This window comes from Spermophilus citellus, assembly GCF_964194105.1.
Source record: "Spermophilus citellus genome assembly, chromosome: 14".
Lineage (NCBI taxonomy): Eukaryota > Metazoa > Chordata > Mammalia > Rodentia > Sciuridae > Spermophilus > Spermophilus citellus.
Window position 1 is genome coordinate 74678246 of NC_138194.1, and position 22742 is coordinate 74700987.

A 22742-nucleotide genomic window follows, 5' to 3' on the forward strand; every position below is an offset into this window, starting at 1 on the left:
TGAGAAGCCATTTTTAGAGCAGTTTCTGCAGTGCTAAAATTTGCCTCTCAGGGATATACTCTGATATTCCTGTGAACTTGCTCAAGTTACGATTTTTTCATAAGCTCACAACTCAGAAATTTCATCCAAAAGTTCCTTGACATTGTGTATTTAATGTTTTACCTTTTTTTTTTTTTCCAAATTTAGGGGCTGGGTGGTAGAAAACATCTCTACCATGCAAGGAGCACTGGGTTTGTTCCCCCGTGTAAATAAATAGATTTCTCAAATATTTTATTTATCCAAGAACAATTCTGAAGCTCCATTTTATGTAAAATACACTATTTGGGGGAAGCATAAGTTTAAATCATGCTGTCTCAGTGTAAACAACCTAGAAGCCAGCCACTGAACCAGTAAAGTGGATCCTAAGCCTTATATTTTATAAATATGGAAATTCTCCTAGATTGTGGGTTAGAAAAGAATATTTCCTCTCCTAACAAGAGCAGTGGCTCTGCATATAGTCTGTGAATTGTTTGCATCTCAAAATATTTTGAACTAGAGTTGAGCTATGCTTACATATGAACTGAATTTTATGAATTAAATTGCTTCTCTCCATCTGCAAGAGCCACCTGGTATTACTGGTGATGTAGTGAAAAATTCTAGAAGTCTGAAAGTTCTCAATCTGAAAAGCCTGAAAATTCTGTTTCTGTTTTTATACATACCACAGGATCTTCAGGAATCTAAAAGGAGAGTCACTTAATATTTTTAGTAAATGCCATTTTTGTTTTTATTTCAAGCTATAAGCTCCAGTGCAACTGATAATAAATTAGGGGTTCTTCAAGATTTAAGGCAGTACTGTAGATAAATCAGAGTATATTCATTTTTGCTTCCCTCTCCTACTCTAAGACAGTTTCTTAAACACTTTCCTATATGTTATGTGTATGTTGTGTGTGTGTGTGTTTGTGATTTCAAGCATAGGTATGACCTTAGTATACCCAAACTTTCCTTCTTATTCTAGTCTCCTCACTCTCAGACTTACCATTTTATGTTCACAGTTTTTTTTTAAACACTGAGCATTTGAGAAAAATGAAATCTTGCACAGAACAGGTGAAACAAAACTTGTCCGGTAGGTAACTGAGGGGGCAATATGTGGAACTGTGCCTGCCACCTTTCCTGCCTCCTGTACTTATTCACACCCATCCTTTTCCCACTTGTAGAAAAACCCTCAAAGGTCACTTTTGGAAAGAAAATGTTGTCCCAGAAAAAAGGAAAAAAAAATTTGAGCCAACCTAATGTACTAGAACTTTGGGAATCTGGAGAGAGATAATAGCGGTAAAAAGAGAAACAGAGTTTGACCTGAATTATCAATCAGACTCTGTCTCAGCAACGACACGACATCTGGCAAACTAGTCTCAAAGATTCACGTATTTTGCTTATCAAAGGAAACCAATTATCAGAAAGACAAAATTAGATTTGCTTACTGTATACTACAGAAAAGTGTTGACATTATCATCAGCATTCATTCATTCATCCTGGCACATACTTATTGAGGACTTACTATGAGCAGAAACCATGCTAGTTTCCAGAAAATCAAAAATAAAAAGACACAGTCCCTGCCTCATAGAACTTGTAGTGAGAAAGTCCTGCAAGTCTGCTTGGGGAATCAAGGAAGGCCTTCCAGAAACATTTGCACAGTACCCAGAAGAAAGAAGACTTGTGACAGGTAATTTAGAGGGGAGGAAAGTTTGTCTGTGCTACAAGAGCAGGCAATCTGCTTTGGACCTTGGGTGTCTAGCTAAAGCTTTTACACATTGAGAGCTCTGCTCTCACCTCTAATCCCACTTTATTTGGCTGCCTCACCACAATGCTCCCCATATGCCCTGCTTCAGAAAAACCATCTGCATCACAACTCTCCCACAGTTTTTTATAGCTATCTGTGTAAATATCTCTTATCATTACTACGCTGGAAACTGTTTATTCCAAACTGATGTCTTTGGATAGTGACTGACAAATAAATGGCACCCACTTAATAGTACTGAATGAAGGCATGGATATTTTAATAAAACAATAACAGGGGTGGTACAGAAAAGAGAGGTGACAGCAGGAAGATAGTGCTTGCTTACTTTAATGTTTACTTTGGGGCTTGTTCAACATAAGGAGAAATCTGTTCTCCAACCTGCTCTTTTATGTAAATATGAAAAGCAAAGCCTTTCAAAATTATGAGTTGAGATGGGGTACAATTCTCCCACTTTAAAAGGAGCAGTAATCTGTAAATAGCTTGTACCCTGCTATATACCCTGCTCCCCCACACCCCTCATGGAGGATGGGAATCCTGTAAGTTCTCAGGGCTTTGGAATATGGCTGCTATTCCTCATGCACTCAAGGTAGGTGTGACTTCAAAATTTGATCTGTGCAAGACAAACATTTCTGAGCAATGAGACATCCCATGAATAACAATGAATAAAGGGATGCTAATGTGAAAAAGGAATAAACAATACAAGGTTTACAATACATCTGTACAATAGGGTTTTGTCCCCCATGGGCCTGGGAAACAAAGTTATCTCTGGGAGAAATTAGCTCACACACACACACTTTTTGTTTTTCCATTTAACAGGCTCACAAATCAATCTGATTATCATCCAGCAATTCAACTAGGATCTGCTTTACATCCCATAAACAAACACTTCTGGTTTTACCTTTTTGGGTTCTGGCATATTATTAATATAAATAGTGTAGATTCCACTTTTATTAAAACCAGCTTGATATACATCTGCACAGTCTCTAAATGGTTTTTCTTCTTCTCTTTTTCCTCCTTTTAGCAAAACTGCAAAAAAAAAAAAAGATTGCAATATATGAATAAGAATATCAGTACCTTTAACACCCACATGGACTTCAAGAGTAGCTAAACATGACTTCATTCTCTCAACATAAAGATCAATATTGCATTTACCGAAAACCAAACATAAAGACAATATCAGATTTTTACAGGTGATTTACAAAATTTAAAAATGGGAAAAAAAGTTACAAGTCAATTTCTAACTGCATATTTATATTTTACTTGGGATGGGGATGTGGCTCAAGTGGTAATGCGCTTGCCTGGCATGCGCGGGGCTCTGGGTTCGATTCTCAGCACCACATAAAAATAAAATAAAGATGTTGTGTCCACTGAAAACTAAAAAATAAATATTAAAACAATTCTCTCTCTCTCTCTCTCTCTCTCTCTCTCTATATATATATATATATATATATATATATATATATATATAATTTTTTTACTTAATTTCTTAATTTTGGTTTTTCTTTATATCTTTTCCAAAATACCTCTAACTGGTAGCAATTTATGTCAATGTTTCCTGCAAAATTTCTAAAACATTCTTATCTACATTTCATAGGAAAATTTTATTCATTTTTTTTTTTGTGTGTGTGTGTGATTCTATGGACCAAACCCAGAGACTCACACTTGTTAGGCATATGTTATATCACTGAGCTATATGCCCAGTCCTGGGAAAGTTCAGAAAGATGCCAAAACATTTTTTGGAGATGGAAGAGATGAAGAAAAATTCATGCATCAAAATGTAGCATGGCAGTTTAAAACATTAAAAGAAGGTAGCACCTTTCTTTTGTGGCTTTATAGTGATAAATTCCTATAAATTTTACAAAAACCAAAACCCAAAGTAACTCTCAAAATAATTAGATTTGGGAAGTAGAAAAGAGTTTATGATCCAATTTAACTACCTTGAAAGAAAATATAACAGCACTTTGTATTTTATTTAATGCCCTGAAGCTAAATTATCAGGTTAATGATATTTGATTGATAGAATGAATAAGACTTTGAAATAAAGTTTTAAAGGGGAAATAATCACCTAAAAGTCAAGTGAAGACAGGAAATTTAGTCAGCTTGCTAGACAAGCTTGTACCACTGAGCTACATTCCCAACCCTCTTTTTAATTTATTTTGAAACAGGGTCTTACTAAGTTGCACAGATTTGCCTCAAACTTGTGATCTTCCTGCCTCAGTCTCCTGAGTACCTGGGATTACAGATGTGGGGATACCATGCTCAATTTACCTAACTTTAAAAATTATTAAGAATATTTTGCAGTATCACTGCTAACATTTTCTGTTGCTTAATAAGAATCTGTCTTCAATTAGTTTATTTTACAATGGTCTTTTATAATAAAAATGGCAAAACTAAACTATGAATTAATGCTTTTAAATTGATTTTTAAATACTCAGAAAATCTAAAATAATAACCTGACTTAAATTTTACTTGCATAATGTTTGTTAATTTCTAGGTAACGATGAGTCTAATTTTTGTGGAAATAATTACTATCTCAGTGTGAATGTTTCAATTTTTCAAACATACTAAATTATTTTTCAAGAAAATGAAACATTCATATCAGATATTCTGCCACAACAAAAATGTAAAAATGTATTAAAGCATTTAATGACATACTTTTTTATATAGCTCATATCTGTACTGTTTTTGCCTGAATGTATTAACAATTAGAGCTATATATTATTACAATTGCAATATCAACACAGAATCAAGTAAACTAAAAGGTTATTGGTTCATATCACAGTGAAGAAGTATTGCACAGAATATAGGAAAATATCAACTAAAATGCCATCTTTATGGCACTGGGCCTATTAATCAATTATATAAAGGTATTGTTTTCAAAGTGTCAATGTAGTTCAATGGTGTTCACTTACTTCAACTTTATGGACCATTATTTTTAAAAAACACAACCTTCCTAAAAGCTAAATACTTTTCTCATGTTATAAATTAAAATAAATAAATAAATAGCCCAATTAAATGCCTAAAATAGGGACGTAAAGAAATATCAACTAAAATTTATGATTCTTTGAAAGTATGAAAAAAAACCAGGAAGATGTGGTCAACAGAACCCACTGGTAAACCCACTTTTCTTTTGGGGGCGAGAGATGGAGAATCATTTATCTAAGGAGAAAATGCTTCGCTTGTTGAATATACCACTTCCTGCCCTCCCATATGTGGTGGTTCAGGAGAATACACTCCCTTCCTCTTCTCAGCCTCCTCCCCCTCCCTTTCTTTTCCACTTCAGGAAGATGTGAGTGGAGGGGCTGTTGTGTGGGAAGAAGGAAGCTATTTCACATATGCTTTCAATGATAGAAAAGAAGGGGGAAAGCTGGTCAGTATCTTGTTTTTGTGGAAACTTGCTCTATGTTTTCTAAATCATATCTATACCTGGGAAAGTGGTTTGAAGATTCTAACATCAAAGGTCCAACTAGTACTATGGTTATATTGTGAATTTTTATTATTGCGATGGTAATATATATGACACAAAGATTTCATTTCATTAAAATTTAAGTCGTTATTTTTTTAAAAAATGAAATATATTTTTCAGAAGACATAGATACATTCTTTCCAAAATGATTAGACTGCTTGCTTTTAATTACTTATTAATTAGCCGCCATTATGCTTGAAAGTTTGATTCAGGCTACAGTTATAGCCCTGAATCATTTAAAAATCAACTTAAAAGCTTTACCACAGCTTACCTCTGCTACTTTTAGAATATACTATGATTTAAAGAAGATTCCCTATATAAGGGTAGGTTGACCTCCAGGGTTTGTATTTATTGATTTATTTTAATCTATAAAGTGGGATAGTTATGTGAACTACAAACAGAGTGAGTGAAATATTTAAAATGGTGATTTTCATTGTAGACATGATAATGATAACAACACTGTTCTTGGCAACCTTGAAACAGGAGCAGTCTATGGAATGCTGGGAGCTTCTGCCTTCCACCCTCAAGTTGAGACTTTGTATCTAATGAATCCAGGGCAAGACTGGTTGTATGTAAAATCGTACCTACCTGGCCTGTCCTCATCAAACATGATTAATTAACTTACATCATTCACTAAATATTCAGATTATACCATTGTTGTTCCAGCCTAAAAGAAACAGGCAATTTAACCAGATAAACTTCACCTTAATAGTTAAGATTTTTAAACATTTAAGATAAAATGATGTATGATGCATATACCAGCCTGTTGGCTGTAACTTTTTTGAGGCCTATATCATTGACTACTGGAGCACTCTGAAGCTCAAGGTCATGTGTAGATATTGTAAAACATTTTAAAACACAGTTACAAAGATGAATTTACTGAACTTTGCCAGGATCAGCACTAATTTTAAAAAATTTTAGAAGGTCTTGAGATTCAATTAGATAGAAAAAATAGCCAGAGTAATGTGTGATAGATGATAAGAGAGGGACAGAATCCCTGATGGAAGAGTATACTAAGTATCAACTAGATAGAGCTGGGGCAGTGATCCAGAGACCTGACAGAAGTCTTCATCTAACTCTCAAAGTGGCTGGAACTTTTAATAAAATAGAATGAATTTAAAAATTGGTCTTTACACCTAAAGTTCCCCCTTTGACCACAAACTCATCTTTTCCTCTCCTATTCTTTAATCCCTAATGAGTATGTCTTTTCTCTACTAGATCCTGGCCATTCTATCAACCCTTTCTTAGCCTCCCCTTTCTTCCTAGCCACAAGCTTTCACTCAGACATCTGCAAATGTTACAGGTGGCTTTCACTTCAGTCCCTATCGACTGTCCTTCCACCCATTCATCCTTGCATGGGCAAATCCTGGCCTGCAGACAGGTGAGATTTCATTCACTTTCTTACCCTCATTCTAGATTGCAAGCATTAGGTCATTTCTAGTAGATTTCTATCATATTTTCTACAAGTGCCTTTAAATTTTTCCACTTTTTAAAAGATGAAATCCCACTCCAGTCTCCTGTCACTTTTTATATGAGGTTTAGGATTTACCATGAGGATTTGGGCTATGTCTCCTCTACTCCCTCTATACTGTAGAAGTCATCTTTGTATTTATTCCACATCTTTTGTGTTGGTCCCTCCCCGTTCCCTTCTCTATGTCTCTAATTATTCTTTCTCTTTTATCTTTATGGTTTTCTCTTCTCCTCACTGACTATGCAAATGTTTAGTAGGATTCCATTTTTGGATCTTTATTCCTTATAAATAAATTAATTTTGCAAACTATCTAACATGGCTTCAAACTTCCAGAGAGAATTCTAAGATACATAATCATTTTGAACTCTGCATTTGCCTCTCTCGAACTCATGATCCCTATTTCTACCATCTGTCAGGCAGTCCCTACTACCACCACGGCTTTCATTCATTTTGTCATCTAATCTTTCCTTCCAAACCCTGTGTTGTCTCTTTCTCTCACTGACCCTGCTTCCTCTCCTGGGTGTCATCAGTTAAAAATTAATGTAAGTGTAAATATAAGATAATTAGACTGTGGCATTTTTATTGGTCTTCTGCCTCATGTTCCTCTCAATTAATTAATTCCTCAAATATTGATCGACCATCTGCTATAAACAGGACTTCCTAGGCAACAGAGATAGAGACATAAGAAAATACAAACCTACCCTTAATGTGATCACAGCTGGATGAGTGTAAGATTATGTGAGTAGATCTTTCATGACAGAAGTATCCATGGCAGGGGCAGACTCAACTCAAGCCAGTTTAAGCAAAAAGAAAATGTATTGAATCATGTCATTAAACAATCCAGGGTAGAACTCTAGGTGAGGCATGATCAGGTTTCAAACAATGTGATCAGGATTTGGTTTCTGTATCTTTGCCCTGACTCACATCTGTTAGCTATCTACCTGGTCACAAGACAACTGGCAAAATCTTCTAGGACTATGATGTTACCAGTTTAAAGGCAGTACCAAAAAAAATGGGATGATGACAATAACTGTCTTAAAAGTATGAGTCAAGTGCCCTAGGCACATGCAAGAAGAACATACTCCATCTGCCAAGCAGACTCAGGGAAGGCTGCTTGGAAGAGATAAAAAATACAAATTGTAGAAAGCTTCTCTGAGCTAAATTCTAAGAGTCTGGTATGTCAGTTCAAAGCCTTCCCTCATACCAATATCAGAAAATAAATCTAGAAGTCTTCAGAAGAATCATCATTCATTCTTTTCATTTAGCCTTATCTGTACATCCCATCTTTGTCATTCAAAGGGAAAGAATAGGGACATAAGCAGGTGCATGACTGTCTTTCACCAGCCAACATCTAGTCAATGAGCAACCTGACACTCCAATGCCAGCAGCTATTCCCTATATCTTGTTCTCCCCTGCATTTCACCAGTTTCAATCCAGATGGTACATCTTCCACCAGATTGACTTCAGGGAAGGACCATAAAAGCTAAGGCAGAGGGTCACTTCAATTCAGATGAACCCTCCAGAGAAAACTTCCTGGAATGTGGAATTGGTAATTCTGAGTCTCAGTAAACCTTAGCAGAGAACATAAATAGCAATTAGCCTTGCTACCAGAGACAATGTAAAACACCAAAGCCTTTCTTCCTAACCATTTCCCAACAAGTTGCTGTGAGAAATCAATTATTCAAACATTCTTTTTAAACTCTAAATGTGGCTAATGATTCATATCTTTCCAGTATTTAGCAAACGTTAGAATACATGTGGATCAAGTTGTTTATTCAAGGGTAATCCTTGGGAAATTTTTTGAGCTGCCATCATTAGGCAGGATCATAGCTTTAGAAATTGACCCTAAGTCTGTGATTTCAACAGGTCACTGAAGTTCACTGAGCATATGGCTGAGTACAAACCATAAATCTGACAAGGTGCAAACAAGCAAATATTTGATTGAAAAGATTCTATATACTTTAGCCAGGTGTGTGGGCATTTTATAGGCCAGTTTGGAGATATTCCCTAGAATCCTAATTTGAAAGGACTTTTAAAAGTGAAAGAAGGTAATACATTCCATTTCGCAGATATGGAAAAATGAACAGATTTCCAGATAGCCCAAGTTTCAATATCCAGTGGGCAGATATGAGGGAGACTTAGCAATGACTTTAAAAAATATATACACAAATATATTTAGATTATATATTTAAATATATAAGATATAAATTATATGTGTATGATATGATTATGTATAAATATATTTATAAATATATACTTATGTATAATTATATAGAGAGAAATATATTGAGCTTATATATTCATAAAAGCTTAAAAACTAAAAATTACATATTTGACATCTTTTCTCACATAAAACACATGAGTGCAAACCTAGATATCTGAGTCTCGATACCTTAGCATGATATTCTTAGCTTACAAAGAAGGCAACTGCATATGGTTTTACATATAAATAGCTATGCTACAATATAACAAGCATATGAATTATTATTTTTAAATACTCTTAACTAATTTGAAGTCTTTGGTTATGTAGCTAAAAGCTTCTCCTTTTTAAATACTGCACTCTCTTTCCCCCATAGTCCTTCCAACTCTGGCATAAGGGAACACTTGAACACAATTTACTTCCTGCATTATTATTTTAATTACAATGTTTTGAAAACTGAGCTATATCTTACTCCTATTTAAATTCTTTGTAAGTTTATATTTTATAGATAATTTATAAAATCTATCATCTTCTTGGTCAAATATAATAATCATGATCATAATAAAATAAACTAATATTCATTGAATATTTACTATGTGCTAAACTCTGAATTTTGTATGCCAAGTATGTTGTACATGCTTCATTAATCCTCATAAATATCTTATGAAGTGAATTATTTATTTATATTTTATATAAAAGGAAACTAAAGCCCAGAGATGCTATCTAACTTCACCACAACTTACAAGTAAGAACATTCCGATTATAAAGATGAGAATCTTAATGACTTTTAAATCAGCCTCTGGAGTAAAGCCAAACCCAAACAGAACTCCAGAGAGTCTTCTGTCACGGATTCCTCAACAATACTTTTCTCGAGTGACAAAGTCACACCCAGAGTCCTGGGTGGTTCAGCAACAGGCCTTAATTCTGAATGGGTTCCGATGGTTCTTGTGGAAGCAGGATATATAGGAAAGTGACAGGAGGCAGAAATGACAAGAGGAAAAAATGTTGGCATGAAGATAAAAGAGCCACAGGCAGAGGAATCATCTAGGAGATGGGAACCCCCAGGAGAGATGTGAGTCCATGCCTGCCCACAACTTCAAAGGCTAGCTATCAGAGGACTAGAAAGGGAAAGGTCCCTGGGTCTGGGGGTGCAGCTCAGGGGTGGAGACATGTCCAGCATGTTCAAGGGCCTTAGCTCAATCTCCGTCAGAGAGAGAGAGAGAAAGAGAAAGGAAGGTAGGAAGGAAGGAAGAAAAAAAGAAAGAGAAAGGAAAAGAAAAGAATGAATGAAGAGGTTCCTGAGCACTCTGACTGCTCATATTAATCCACGTTGGATTTCCTAATGTCCATGCCTAAAAGTCACACTGACTTAGGACTAATTCCCATTAATTTAAGGTATGTTTCCCATAAGCACTGCTACTTGGTTTCTGACCCTACAGACTGTTGTTAGAAGCTGTAAATTTAGAAGAAGGGTGATCGGTAGGTGAAAGTGGGCATGTGTGTGTATGTTTGTGTAACTATGTGTGTGATTATGTTCATCTTGTAGTATCAGGCATGAAGACAATAAGAAATTGATAATGGAAAGCTTGTGTGTGTGTGTGTGTGTGTGTGTGTGTGTGTGTGTGTGTGAGAGAGAGAGAGAGAGAGAGAGAACTTTAAAAAGTAGGTCAAGCTAAGAAACAATACTTTAGGCATTGTATAAGATAGACAAATTATACTCTTTCCCCAAAGATACCAGGGTGTTATGATAGGAACTAATTCAGAGACATGATAATAAATTGAATTATTACACAAAGTCATAATTTTATTTAATTTTCTCTTCTGAAAAGGTGAGGAAAAACAATGAAAATATTAATCATCACAATATGATTGAGTTTTCCTAAAATTTTGCTAGTACAGGAATATATCTCTATTACATGTGGAATGTATTATCCATGAAATATAATGAATTGTAGTTATATGAAATTTAATAATATTGAGATACATTTATAAGATACATAAACTGTTAAATCTAAGTGGGCATGCAAAACATTCTATGCTATTGCAAGATCTCTAATTTTGTGGTACTTTTTTTTTGCAGAAGAGTAAAATGTCATGTAATTCTACATGTTTCTACTAGAGCTTGATGAGTATATCTAAAGAAGCTTTCTAAGACTCCTCTGATGTGAAATGACTTGTGTATAATTTAATACATATTCAATATCTATGACTGCTTAAAACAACCAAGAAAAAACAAAAAAAAAATATAAATGGAATTACACATAAACCTTGTTTAATCAAGCAATCACTCATTTTTCACGATACTCATGTTAAGGTTGGATGTGAGGTGTCCCCCCAAAAGCTTGTGTGTGAGACAATGCAAGAAGGTTCACAGGAGAAATGGTTAGGTTGTAAGAGTCTTAACCCAATCAGTGATTTAATCCCCTAATAGGGATTAACTGAGTGGTAACTGAAGTGGTAGGTTGTAGCTGAAGGAGGTGGGAATTGGGGTGTAGCTTTGGGTATATATTTGTATCTGGCTAGTGAACTCTCTCTCTGCTTTCTGATCATGATATGAGCTGATTCCTTCTGCCACACTCTCCCACCATGATGTTCAGCCTCATCTCGAGCCCTGAGGAATGGAGTTGTTCTTCTAAGGACAAAGACCTCTGAAACTGTGAGCCCTGGAATAAACTTTTCCTCCTTTACAGTTGTGCTGGTTGGGTCTTTTAAGTCAGAGCAGAAAAAAAAACTGTCTAAAACAATTTATTTCTATGTTTTCTCTTTGGGCACCCTGTTGGGAAGTTGTGAATACTGCATGACCCTTGCACTGATTCAGAAAGTCACTTCATGAACAAAAATATTTCAGGTGTCTCATGTGTGTTAATTTTCCATGTAATGTTTTCAGCCTGACTAAAATGTATTGATTTTGCACAAAAGACTTCCCCTGCATGTGGAAGAGTTTAAAGGGTATATTTTTGTGCCTTATTATGAGGGGACAAATAAGCTATGAAAAATGTAATGAAAGTCCTTGGTCAATGTTGTAGGCATAGAAAGTAGCTGCCAGATACTTTTAAAAACTGACATACACAGAAGTTTTCATTGGAAGTTTTAAGTAAAGGAGGGTTTACTGTTACCACAAATATGTCACTTTGATTCTTATACTTGTGGTGTAATATACTTGAAGAATGGTATTTGACTACCAGTTGGGTATCTACTTGGAATTCTACAGTGATCATGGGGCTTCCTGAGGCAATAGTAGGGCACAAAACCAAGAGAAGGTATGGACAAATTGATAGGGATCATTAAGTGTGGTGTTTTGTCTAGGACACGAGACAAACCCTAAGGCATCTGGTATAGGTATGTTAAGCCACTGGGTAGTGGAGCTAGGACTAGAACTCAGATAGTCTGAATCCTGTTCCTTCCAAAATGCCACCTCCTGTACTCTGAAGGCATCCATCATGGCTGCTCCAAGACATGGTGAGGAAACCTTCATAGTCAAAGTCCTAGCTCCAGGGAGATAGTCTGGAGGGTGAGTTACAATTGAGACTAGCTTTATGTGTATATATGTGTGTGTCTGTGTGAACAAGAGCACTAAACAACTGGTCGATCCTCCCTCTGCAACTCAATCTCTACATAAAACTAAACCCAAAGTTCAAACTCATTGTCCTAAAAGAACTCATCCTGATCATGAAACCAGAATGTTCACACCTAAAAATTATTGTGACTTTATGCATAGATATGATACATACACAAATAAGGGTTTGATTGAACAGATATTACATTTAGTAACCTGAGTTTTTTGTAAACCCATTAAAGGGGAGCATCTTCCTTGAGAGGTACTGTATTGATATGACTGTATCTCTGGGATGGTCCCACTTGGGATGTCAAAATCCTAGCCAGTGATAGAGTGAGATTCAAAATTAGTTAAAATGTTGCTGTTCTTGAGTTATAAATAAATTACGATTTTGCATAGAAAGCTGAAAATGTCCTGCATTACTAGTTTCATTTATTTATTTTTGCAGTGCTGAGGAGGGAACCCTGGGCCTAGTTCATGTTCCACAAGTACTCTGCACTGAGCTGCATCCCCAGTCCCTTCTACCACTAGTTACAAATGTTCTTTAAACTGACTTTCAGTAAAATACTATACTAAAAATAAATATTATCTATATACATTTGAAACCAGATATACAGTTGTAGCATTTCTCAGATTTTACTTATTTTTTCCCCTTAAAATATAAAAAATTTCACTCCATAGTTCATGAGATACATACATTAAATAAACTTTTTTTTTTCTTATTGTCTCTGAGAATAATCATGGGTGTCATTTGGTTCCATGTAAATACTGTAACTTATCTGTAACCAATGCCAGCTGTTCCCTTTTGTCCTTAGATTTAGAAAATATCTACAGAATTTGACTTGAGTGTGGATGAATCCAGGAACTGACTTAGCTAAATTTTTATTCAAACTATTTGTGTTTCTTTTCTTTAGCTAGCCAGGCTATGAAATCACAAGAAAAAGAATGGAGTTTGCTCTTGGTAATCAAAGAAACACTCTTTTTTGTGGTCTTTTTGGTAACTTCCAGGCTCAGCTGGAACCAGGAGATATCCATCTGCAGATGGTTCAACTGGTTTCTGAAGTTGAAACTCCAATTCTAAATGAGAATTAACCACAAATTTCCAAATCGTCTCTAAAAGATGTGGTTTAGAAATAGTTCATGGGAGAGGTCAAGGACTGTATTATTTTTTTATTTTGTTATCATTAGTTGAGATATCTACTCTTCACACAATTTTTTTTACAGAAATTAAGAGTTTTCAAAAAGCAGATAACATGCTCCATCAAAAAGGAGAAATATACTATTTCCAAACGTAAACAGTCCCTTTTCACTTAAGCTAACATTGGGTTTTATGAAAGGAAGTGCTAGATAGTGTGTAGTTCATTTTAAGGAAATTGTAAATGTTTGACATAGAATTTTCTGTCAAGATAAAGCATTTCCCTCATTAAATGGGAACATGTACTCACTGTGGTGTTCAGTGGATGACTTCCTGTATTTTTCTTTCTTTTTCTACCTAATGTTAAATTATGCATTTACAAGTGGTTGAAAAAAAAAAACAAGCCTTTTCCTTGGTCAATGAAAACGATATTTCCCATTTTTATCAATGTTGATGTGAGTGACATTCAAGGAGTTTTAATTTCCTCCCATCGTTTCTGATGTTTGTAAAGTCATTCTTAACTCAATGGACCTGAAGCTCAACCTATCTCATTCCTTGCCTGAATAATTCACTTCTCGAACTCAATAGACACTGCACAGGAGGTAAATTCCTTTCAGATGGTAGAATTATTCTGAGAACAGAGCCAAATGACTCCTTGGCATTGGGAAGAAAGCAAATGTTTCATTTCCCCTCTGAAGAGGACAGAAAATAATGATCAAATGTCCCATACCACAGCAATCAGCCTCTGGGAAAGACCTTCAGCCCAAATAATGTAGATCACTTAAAAATCTTTACTATTAGTCATTATGTCGTTCAGATGATGTAAAGGAATTTTGGAAATGAACTTCACAGAGGATTCTATGAGCTGAAATTTGAATATCTTAGTAGGGAAATAAGTACATAAACATGGACTTGTCTCTTGATATTTATTGTTAAGTTTCCTTTACTCCTGTCTCTCTCCCCTGTGTACCTGCCTACCTAAACCTGTTACTGTCCTGTTACATCCAAGTTTTTTGAATCTGGGAGTATCATGGTTTCTGTTTTCACTTCCTCTCACTCATTTTAGTCTTCATCCTATGCATTTGAGTCATACAGTTGAGTCTTGCTATTAAAGGTCACATCCCAGTTCCAAAATTCACTTGCCGCTGAAAAGAATAGTTTTCACTTGATTTCCTACCACACTGCTCACTACTGTTTCCCCCCAATTCAGTTTTTCTTCTTTCTTCTCTCTCTCCCTCTCTCTGTCTTATTCTGTCCCATAAATAACTCCAAAATTTCTGTTCTGATTTGATTTTACTCATATCATTTTATAAAATGGACTTTAAATTCTTTGAAACGACACAAATTTGTGCCTGTGTCTTGCATCATGGGTGTGAGGTAAGTGGGAAGGAAATGTCCTACAAATTGTGTCAGATTCTCCAATGGATTTATGACCCTTCCATATGGTTAGGAGTCATTATTTTATTGCAGCTTCAATGATTTTATCACTTGCTTCTTCTGAGAACACACCAATCAGATTTCTCTTCTGAACTCCAGGTTCCTATTCCTCTGCCTGCTGGACTCCAAGGCTCCTCAGTCCATAGACGAAAAACTAAATTCCTTCTCTTTCCTGCTTAGTCCCACCTATCCATACTGTTTCCCAATTTTTGAAAAGTCATCAGCACCTTCTCAGTTACTTAACCTTGAAATTTGGAAGTTGTATTTAATCCTACTTCTAGAAAGTCATTGTTTATTGTGAATTATAATTATTTCAGTTTTATTTTTTTTAATTGCTTTTATTTTTTAAATACACGACAGCAGAATGCATCACAATTCTTATTACACATATAGAACACAATTTTTCATCTCTGTTTGTATATAAAATATGCTCACACCAATTCATGTCTTCATACATATAAAGCTGCTTTTTCCTTTTTTTTGATAGAATGCTAGAATTCAATCTATATTAAGAAAAATCTGGATTACAGAGGTAACTTTCATCCTCTTAAATCAATAACTTATCATTATTTTTTTTGTTGGTCATTCAAAACATTACATAGTTCTTGATATATCATATTTCACAGTTTGATTCAACTGGGTTATGAACTCCCATTTTTACCCCGTATACAGATTGCTGAATCACATCATTTACACTTCCATTGATCTACACATTGCCATTCTAGTGTCTGTTGTATTCTGCTGCCTTTCCTATCTTCTACTATCCCCCCTCCCCTCCCCTCCCCTCCCCTCTTCTCTCTCTACACCCTCTACTGTAAATCATTTTTTCCACTTGTATTATTCTTCCCTTACCCCTCACTTCCTCTTGTATGTAATTTTGTATAACCCTGAGGATCACCTTCCATTTCCATACAATTTCCCTTCTCTCTCCCTTTCCCTCCCACCTCTCATCCCTGTTTAATGTTAATCTTCTTCTCATGCTCTTCGTCCCTACTCTGTCCTTAGTTACTCCCCTTATATCAAAGCAGACATTTGGCATTTGTTTTTAGGGATTGGCTAACTTCACTTAGCATAATCTGCTCTAATGCCATCCATTTCCCTCCAAATTCTATGATTTTGTCATTTTTTTAATGCAGAGTAATACTCCATTGTGTATAAATGCCACAATTTTTTTTATCCATTCGTCTATTGAAGGGCATCTAGGTTGGTTCCACAATCTTGCTATCGTGAATTGTGCTGCTATGAACATCAATGTAGCAGTGTCCCTGTAGCATGCTCTTATTAGGTCTTTAGGGAATAGACCGAGAAGGGGAATAGCTGGGTCAAATGGTGGTTCCATTCCCAGCTTTCCAAGAAATCTCCATACTGCTTTCCAAATTGGCTGCACCAATTTGCAGTCCCACCAACAATGAACAAGTGTACCCTTTTCCCCACATCCTCGCCAGCACTTGTTGTTGTTTGACTTCCTAATGGCTGCCAATCTTACTGGAGTGAGATGGTATCTTAGGGTGGCTTTGATTTGCATTTCTCTGACTGCTAGAGATGGTGAGCATTTTTTCATGTACTTGTTGATTGATTGTATGTCCTCCTCTGAGAAGTGTCTGTTCAGGTCCTTGGCCCATTTGTTGATTGGGTTATTTGTTATCTTATTGTCTGATTTTTTGAGTTCTTTGTATATTCTGGATATTAGGGCTCTATCTGAAGTGTGAGGAGTAAAGATTTGTTCCCAGGATGTAGGCTCCCTATTTACCTCTCTTATTGTTTCTTTTACTGATAAAAAACTTTTTAGTTTGAGTAAGTCCCATTTGTTGATTCTAGTTATTAACTCTTGCGCTATGGGTGTCCTATTGAGGAATTTGGAGCCCGACCCCACAGTATGTAGATCATAGCCTACTTTTTCTTCTATCAGACGCTGTGTCTCTGATTTGATATCAAGCTCCTTGATCCATTTTGAGTTAACTTTTGTTCATGGCGAGAGAAAGGGATTCAGTTTCATTTTGATGCAAATGGATTTCCAGTTTTCCCAACACCATTTGTTGAAGATGCTATCCTTCCTCCATTGCATGCTTTTAGCCCCTTTATCAAATATAAGATAGTTGTAGTTTTGTGGATTGGTTTCTGTGTCCTCTATTCTATACCATTGGTCCACCCGCCTGTTTTGGTACCAGTACCATGCTGTTTTTGTTACTATTGCTCTGTAGTATAGTTTGAAGTCTGGTATTGCTATACCGCCTGATTCACACTTCCTGCTTAGCATTGTTTTTGCTATTCTGGGTCTTTTATTTTTCCATATGAATTTCATTATTTCAGTTTTAAATCTCCCTCACTTACTTTCCATTTGCCTCTGTTTGATTCTGACCTTATTTCTCTCCTAAGGAATCCCTCTGAGAACCTAATGGAAATCAACTTTACCTTCTCTTTCCAATGTAATACAGTATATAACATACAGACTCCAGATTGTACATTTGGACCCAGAGTCTCAGCCCACTCACTTACTAACAGTTTGTTATTTAGAAATGTTTTGCCAATAGGTACTTAGTTTCTTTATATTTCATAGGAAGTTAGTACCTATCTTAAATGAATTTAATATTTGCACATGTCTCAGAAGACTGGCTTGTGCTAAGATTTTTTTCCTAATGAAATAGTGGCAAAAACGTCTATCTAGTCTCCCTGCTTTCAAAAGATTTTCAATTTTCCAGTTCATTCTTCCTACATTGTGACTAGGGTGATTTTTCTAAAATGCATATGTTATCGCCATCCTCATATATTGACTCTTCATTGCTTTAGGAGAAAACAAAAATGCTTCCTCCTTGATGTTCCTCAGTTTCTCTCTCTATTCTCATCTTTTCCCCTGCCCTTGATTCTGAGACTTAACCTGTGCATCTACTTATATGACTCCCACCCCATGCTCTCAGGATTCCTGGAAAATATACATGGTATGTGGCCTCCCTGGAGTGCCCTTCTTCATTTTAAAGGATTGGCTATCATCTCCCCATTAAAGCCAACCTGCCTATGCTGGATCGACTTTTTTTTCCAGCTTTACAACCTTGAGAAAATTCTCCAGAAGATATAATGGTTCTGGGCATGGTAGCTCCCTCATGCTGCTGAGTGAGGACTAAGTTCATCCAGGTAAAATTCAAGTACTGCTAGAATCATACTAAACATTCAATAAAATCCTAAAGAAGACTGAATGGAATCTGGATTCTGCAGTCATTTCTGTGTCCTTCCTGTAATTTTAATACCCCTTAGTTTACTTTGCTGCTGCAGTAACTCCTGGGCTCACCTCCAACAATGAATTCTGAAATATAATTGGTCATTTACCAGTTTCTCTCCTATCAGACTCGAGGTTCCTTAAAGTCATAGACTGAAATACTTCTTCCTTCCTTCCTTCCTTCCTTCCTTCCTTCCTTCCTTCCTTCCTTCTTCTTCTTTCTTTCTTTCTTTCTTTCTTTCTTTCTTTCTTTCTTTCTTTCTTTCTTTCTTTCTTTCTTCTTTCTTTCTCTGTTTTTCTTTTTTTCCCCTTCCCATTGGTCTGACCAATATCTGGCACACTATAGTCACTTAGCAAATATTTGTTAAATGAAAATGGATAAACATCCTTATCCCCCCAGAAGAGAATCTGAAACAGAACAGTTGTTGCAGAACTATTTTTTGAATGAATGGATAAATTCATGAATCACATTTTGGTATAGCAGGAATGTGCTCCACGCTGATTAGGACAGTGAGAAATTCGGTCTGTGTCATTTTATGATGGAGCCTAAACACAGTTTTCTTTTTAATTTTTGCTTTTTCTTCTTCCTTTTTTGTGTGCATATTTCATTGGGAATTAAATTCTCAGTCACACAATATGATGTTCGCCTGTGTGTGTTCAATGTATGTGATGATGTTTTAATCACCAGTGAACATAGATGACTAGTGACTCTTTTGACAGTCACAATACTCCCCCAAAGAATTCCAAACCTTGTTTCTATGCCATTATCAATGTAAACTATTCAATTCCAGCAATAATTGTGAATTGCCAAAAGCATGAAGCAATCAGCTAAGCTTTGACACTGTGATAACACTAAGGATCATATTTCTTCAGTGGGTAATGTTTCTAAGAATAAATGCGACCAAGTATTTGCAGACTAAAGTTTGACAAAAATAAATGTGTTACCCGGAAGCCGCACAAAATGGATACATTCAGTTAAAAATGACTATTTGCCTAAGACATCACTGTTGCCTGTTTGGAACATGCACAGTTAAGTTTGATAAATTATTTCATAAAATGTGTTCATCAGGTGTACTTAGCTTAAGTTGCATTTCATGGCATCAGATATTTTAATAGAAAATATCATGTGGAACTACAAAAAGTTACTCTCTATGTGCAATATATATTTATTATATTCCTAGACCAAAATGTTTGGGGAAAGGTACATTTCAAGCCCAAGCACTTTAGAAGGCATGAAAATGAAATTTAAAAAAACTATATTTTGAGTATTTACTATGAACAGGTACAGATGTTATTTCTTAATTTTTATTAATGTTTTAAAATTATTTGTAAAATAGGTATTTTTGTTAATTAAGTACTTTATTTGTTCAGGTGTTTTATTTTTTCTTTTTTGGACAAATAATAACTATATGTATTTGTTAAGTAAAATCTGATGTTTTTATACATGTTCCCATTGTGTAATGACCAAATCATGCTTATTAACATATGCATAATATCATAAACGTCATTTCTTTGTGATCAGATAATTAAAATTCATTAATTTTTAGCAATTTTCAGCTACACAATTGATAGTAAAGGTGATATATATATATATATATATATATATATATAGTCTATCACAACCTCATCAAGTAAATATGAGGATCACATTTTAGAAATAAGAAAACTGAGGGCAAAAGAAGCTTCTTGGATGACTGTCAATAGCTAAACCCTTTGGGGCATTGTATTCACACATTGTCTGCAAAAAAAGTTTTGCTTCTAGGATGAATTTAATTAATGAGTGTTAATCGAATCTTGTCCCTTGGAGGAGAAAGAAGGCATTAAGGTTTAATGAGTCAACTGTGTCCTCAACACTTGGCCATTTGTTTTTATATTGAACATCTCATTTAGTTATCATGATGAAATAAACATAATTATCTTGACTTTATAAAGACTGAGATAGCTTTATAAAGGTTAAATTAATTGTCATTAATAATTAAAAATATTCTCTTGTGTTATATGAACTATATGCAGGGGTCTCTCTGCAAATGATTGGGTTAAATTAAAACAAGAAGTCTTTTAGTTTCAATTAAAATATTTGGCTTTTGGTCTTTTGGACTATGACACAACTTGTGATATTTTTAGAAAATCTTTTAAATGTACATTTTAGAAATTTTGGTGTGTTTGTGATGGTGTGTTGATTTTGGACTATTTGCATACAAACAAACTTAAAAGTAAATTATTTACATATAATCATCCTTGGATAAATTTCAAATATATAAATAAATAGCATTTGGGGCATACAAGAGAGACTTGATAAAATCAAAGTTCTCTTTAGTAACTGATATTTAAACTGCTCTGTATGCTATTAGCCACTTTAAATTTTAAATTCACAGTAAGAGAAGACTATGGCTACAGTAAAAATAAGGATCCTCAGATAATTGACATCTTGATATAAACCTTACTGAGAGCAAATTTCCCAGTTTTGTGTCTCTTGTGAGTCCTAAAGTAAGTATTTAGTTAGAATACTTAACTGAGATTAAAGGGAACAAAAGATTAACAAGAAACAAATAAAACCTATGGCTCTGAGAGCACAGAACTCAATGGAAAATCAGGCAATACTCTTACATGAGAGTCTAGCCCCTGAAGCTAAAGAAGGATTTGCTTTAAGATTGCATATTAAAAGGAAAAGCTACAGCAGGAGGTCTAGAATAGTAGAGAGTTTCAGTCTGTGTTATTATTATTACTCTTTTTTTGTATGTGCTAAATCATAGAGTACACACAGTTACTTTTCTCACATCCTGATTGGATGAGAATGGTACCCACTATCACGTTGCCATCATAATTGTTCAATAAATGAGCCGAACTAGTGCTTGGTTGCTTGACGTTACACCCAAACTCCAAACCTAGGCAGAAATTTTGATTTTAACATCACACTCCCTGCCTCTAAAAGCTTAAAGACATATTTATTAGACAATACTCAAAAAAATAAGTTAGATTATGATAAGTAGGCAGACATATGAGCTCTGTGAGAATCACCAGAGCTTGACATCTCTAAAATTGTGAAAAAAAAAAAATAACACTACCCAACTCCATGTGCTTTAAGTCTCAGGATGATAAGAAAAATGTGTTTTCAATTTTTCCCCAAATGTATTCATCTCAATATGAGAGTAGATATGTCTCATATTAATGCTTAATTTCTAAATACTCATGAGCTCTATTAAAATTCTCTGGCAGAGTCCTACCATGCTTTCCTTCCAGTGGGCTTCAACTCAGGGTTTTGGCAGGCTCTGACTGATTAGCAGGTTTTTCCCTTCCCAATCACATTACTGAGCACACCCAAATGGAGCTCTGGGGACTCACTGTTTAAAAAAAAATGTTACTTTACAAAGTATATTAAAGGCTTGTTTAGACTATCTAAAGGAGATATAACTCAAGGTAATGGAGTGTAACAGAGAAATGTGAAATGTCATTAAAACACGATCACTTAATACAGAGTTATCTTCTATATTCATATCTATACATGAAAGTTTGAAGTCAAGCTAATTCTTCATGTCACTCAAGTTCATGATTAAATTAAAGGAGCCCCCACATGTATACATTGCATATGCATGAGCCAGCATAGGATGGTTGCATAAGCCACAGCTCAATGACTCCAGTAACTTGCAGAAGTTACTGGAACTTTCACTCATCACCATTTATGATTCCATTTTCACTCAGAGAAAGGCTGGATAGAGAGTAGCACTACAGAAGGTGACCTCAAGCCCCATGCTCTGAAGATCCAAGTGGTCTTGGGAAAGAGGTTCTACTGTCTATGGACAGATGTTCACCAGAGGCACTCATTCAAAATTGGTGGGTAGACAGGTGAATAGATGGAGGTACTCTAAAGAGAGAGAAGTCTGCAGATATTTCCAATGGCTACATGGCTCCAGATATTAGTGAGATAAAAAAAATTATAATTTCTACCATCACAAAGATGTCCTAGAAAAAAAAAATATGCCTGCCACCTCAGTTAAATCTTCCCTGAATAAAACTAAGGACAAGTGATCTTAAAAAAAATACTTTTAATAATAATATTTTCTCATTCATTTTAATTTTGGGCACTGTCCCTAATTTCCTTTCCTTTGAAAGCACCATTTTCACCATTTTCCTCCACGAATTTCCTTATCTCTCTTTCCCCAAAATGTAAGCAATATGAGTTTTCATAAGATCTTTCCTCTTTAAAAATCCACTATATTGACAAAAATCATCAGCTGGTAGTTCCCCGGCAGTTCAAAGATACTAACTTTTAAATGGGGACATTCCTGAAACTCTTCCCAGCCATCTGAAGTAATCTTTAGCTTTGGCTAATTTCTATCCGACATGATTAAGTGTCTAACATCATAATATCAAATTTTTATCCCATGGCAGTGCAATAGATTATCTAAGGTTTAAAAAGATGAAAAACAAAAGAAGTTAGAAAACTCTTCTAGAAAAAATATTGTGGATTCACAAATTTGAATTTAGGAATATA

At 35.2% G+C, this 22742-nt stretch overlaps 1 protein-coding gene across 2 annotated transcripts in view; it reads right to left on the minus strand.

The window, feature by feature from the left end:
- The window catches only part of ANGPT1 (angiopoietin 1), a 228041-nt gene that overhangs the window by 52419 nt on the left and 152880 nt on the right, over positions 1-22742 (minus strand). For both annotated transcript variants that reach the window (XM_081266564.1, XM_081266563.1), the window contains exon 5: positions 2673-2800. In XM_081266564.1, coding sequence (XP_081122690.1) covers positions 2673-2800 — 128 coding nt within the window. The remainder of the gene's footprint in view (positions 1-2672; positions 2801-22742) is intronic.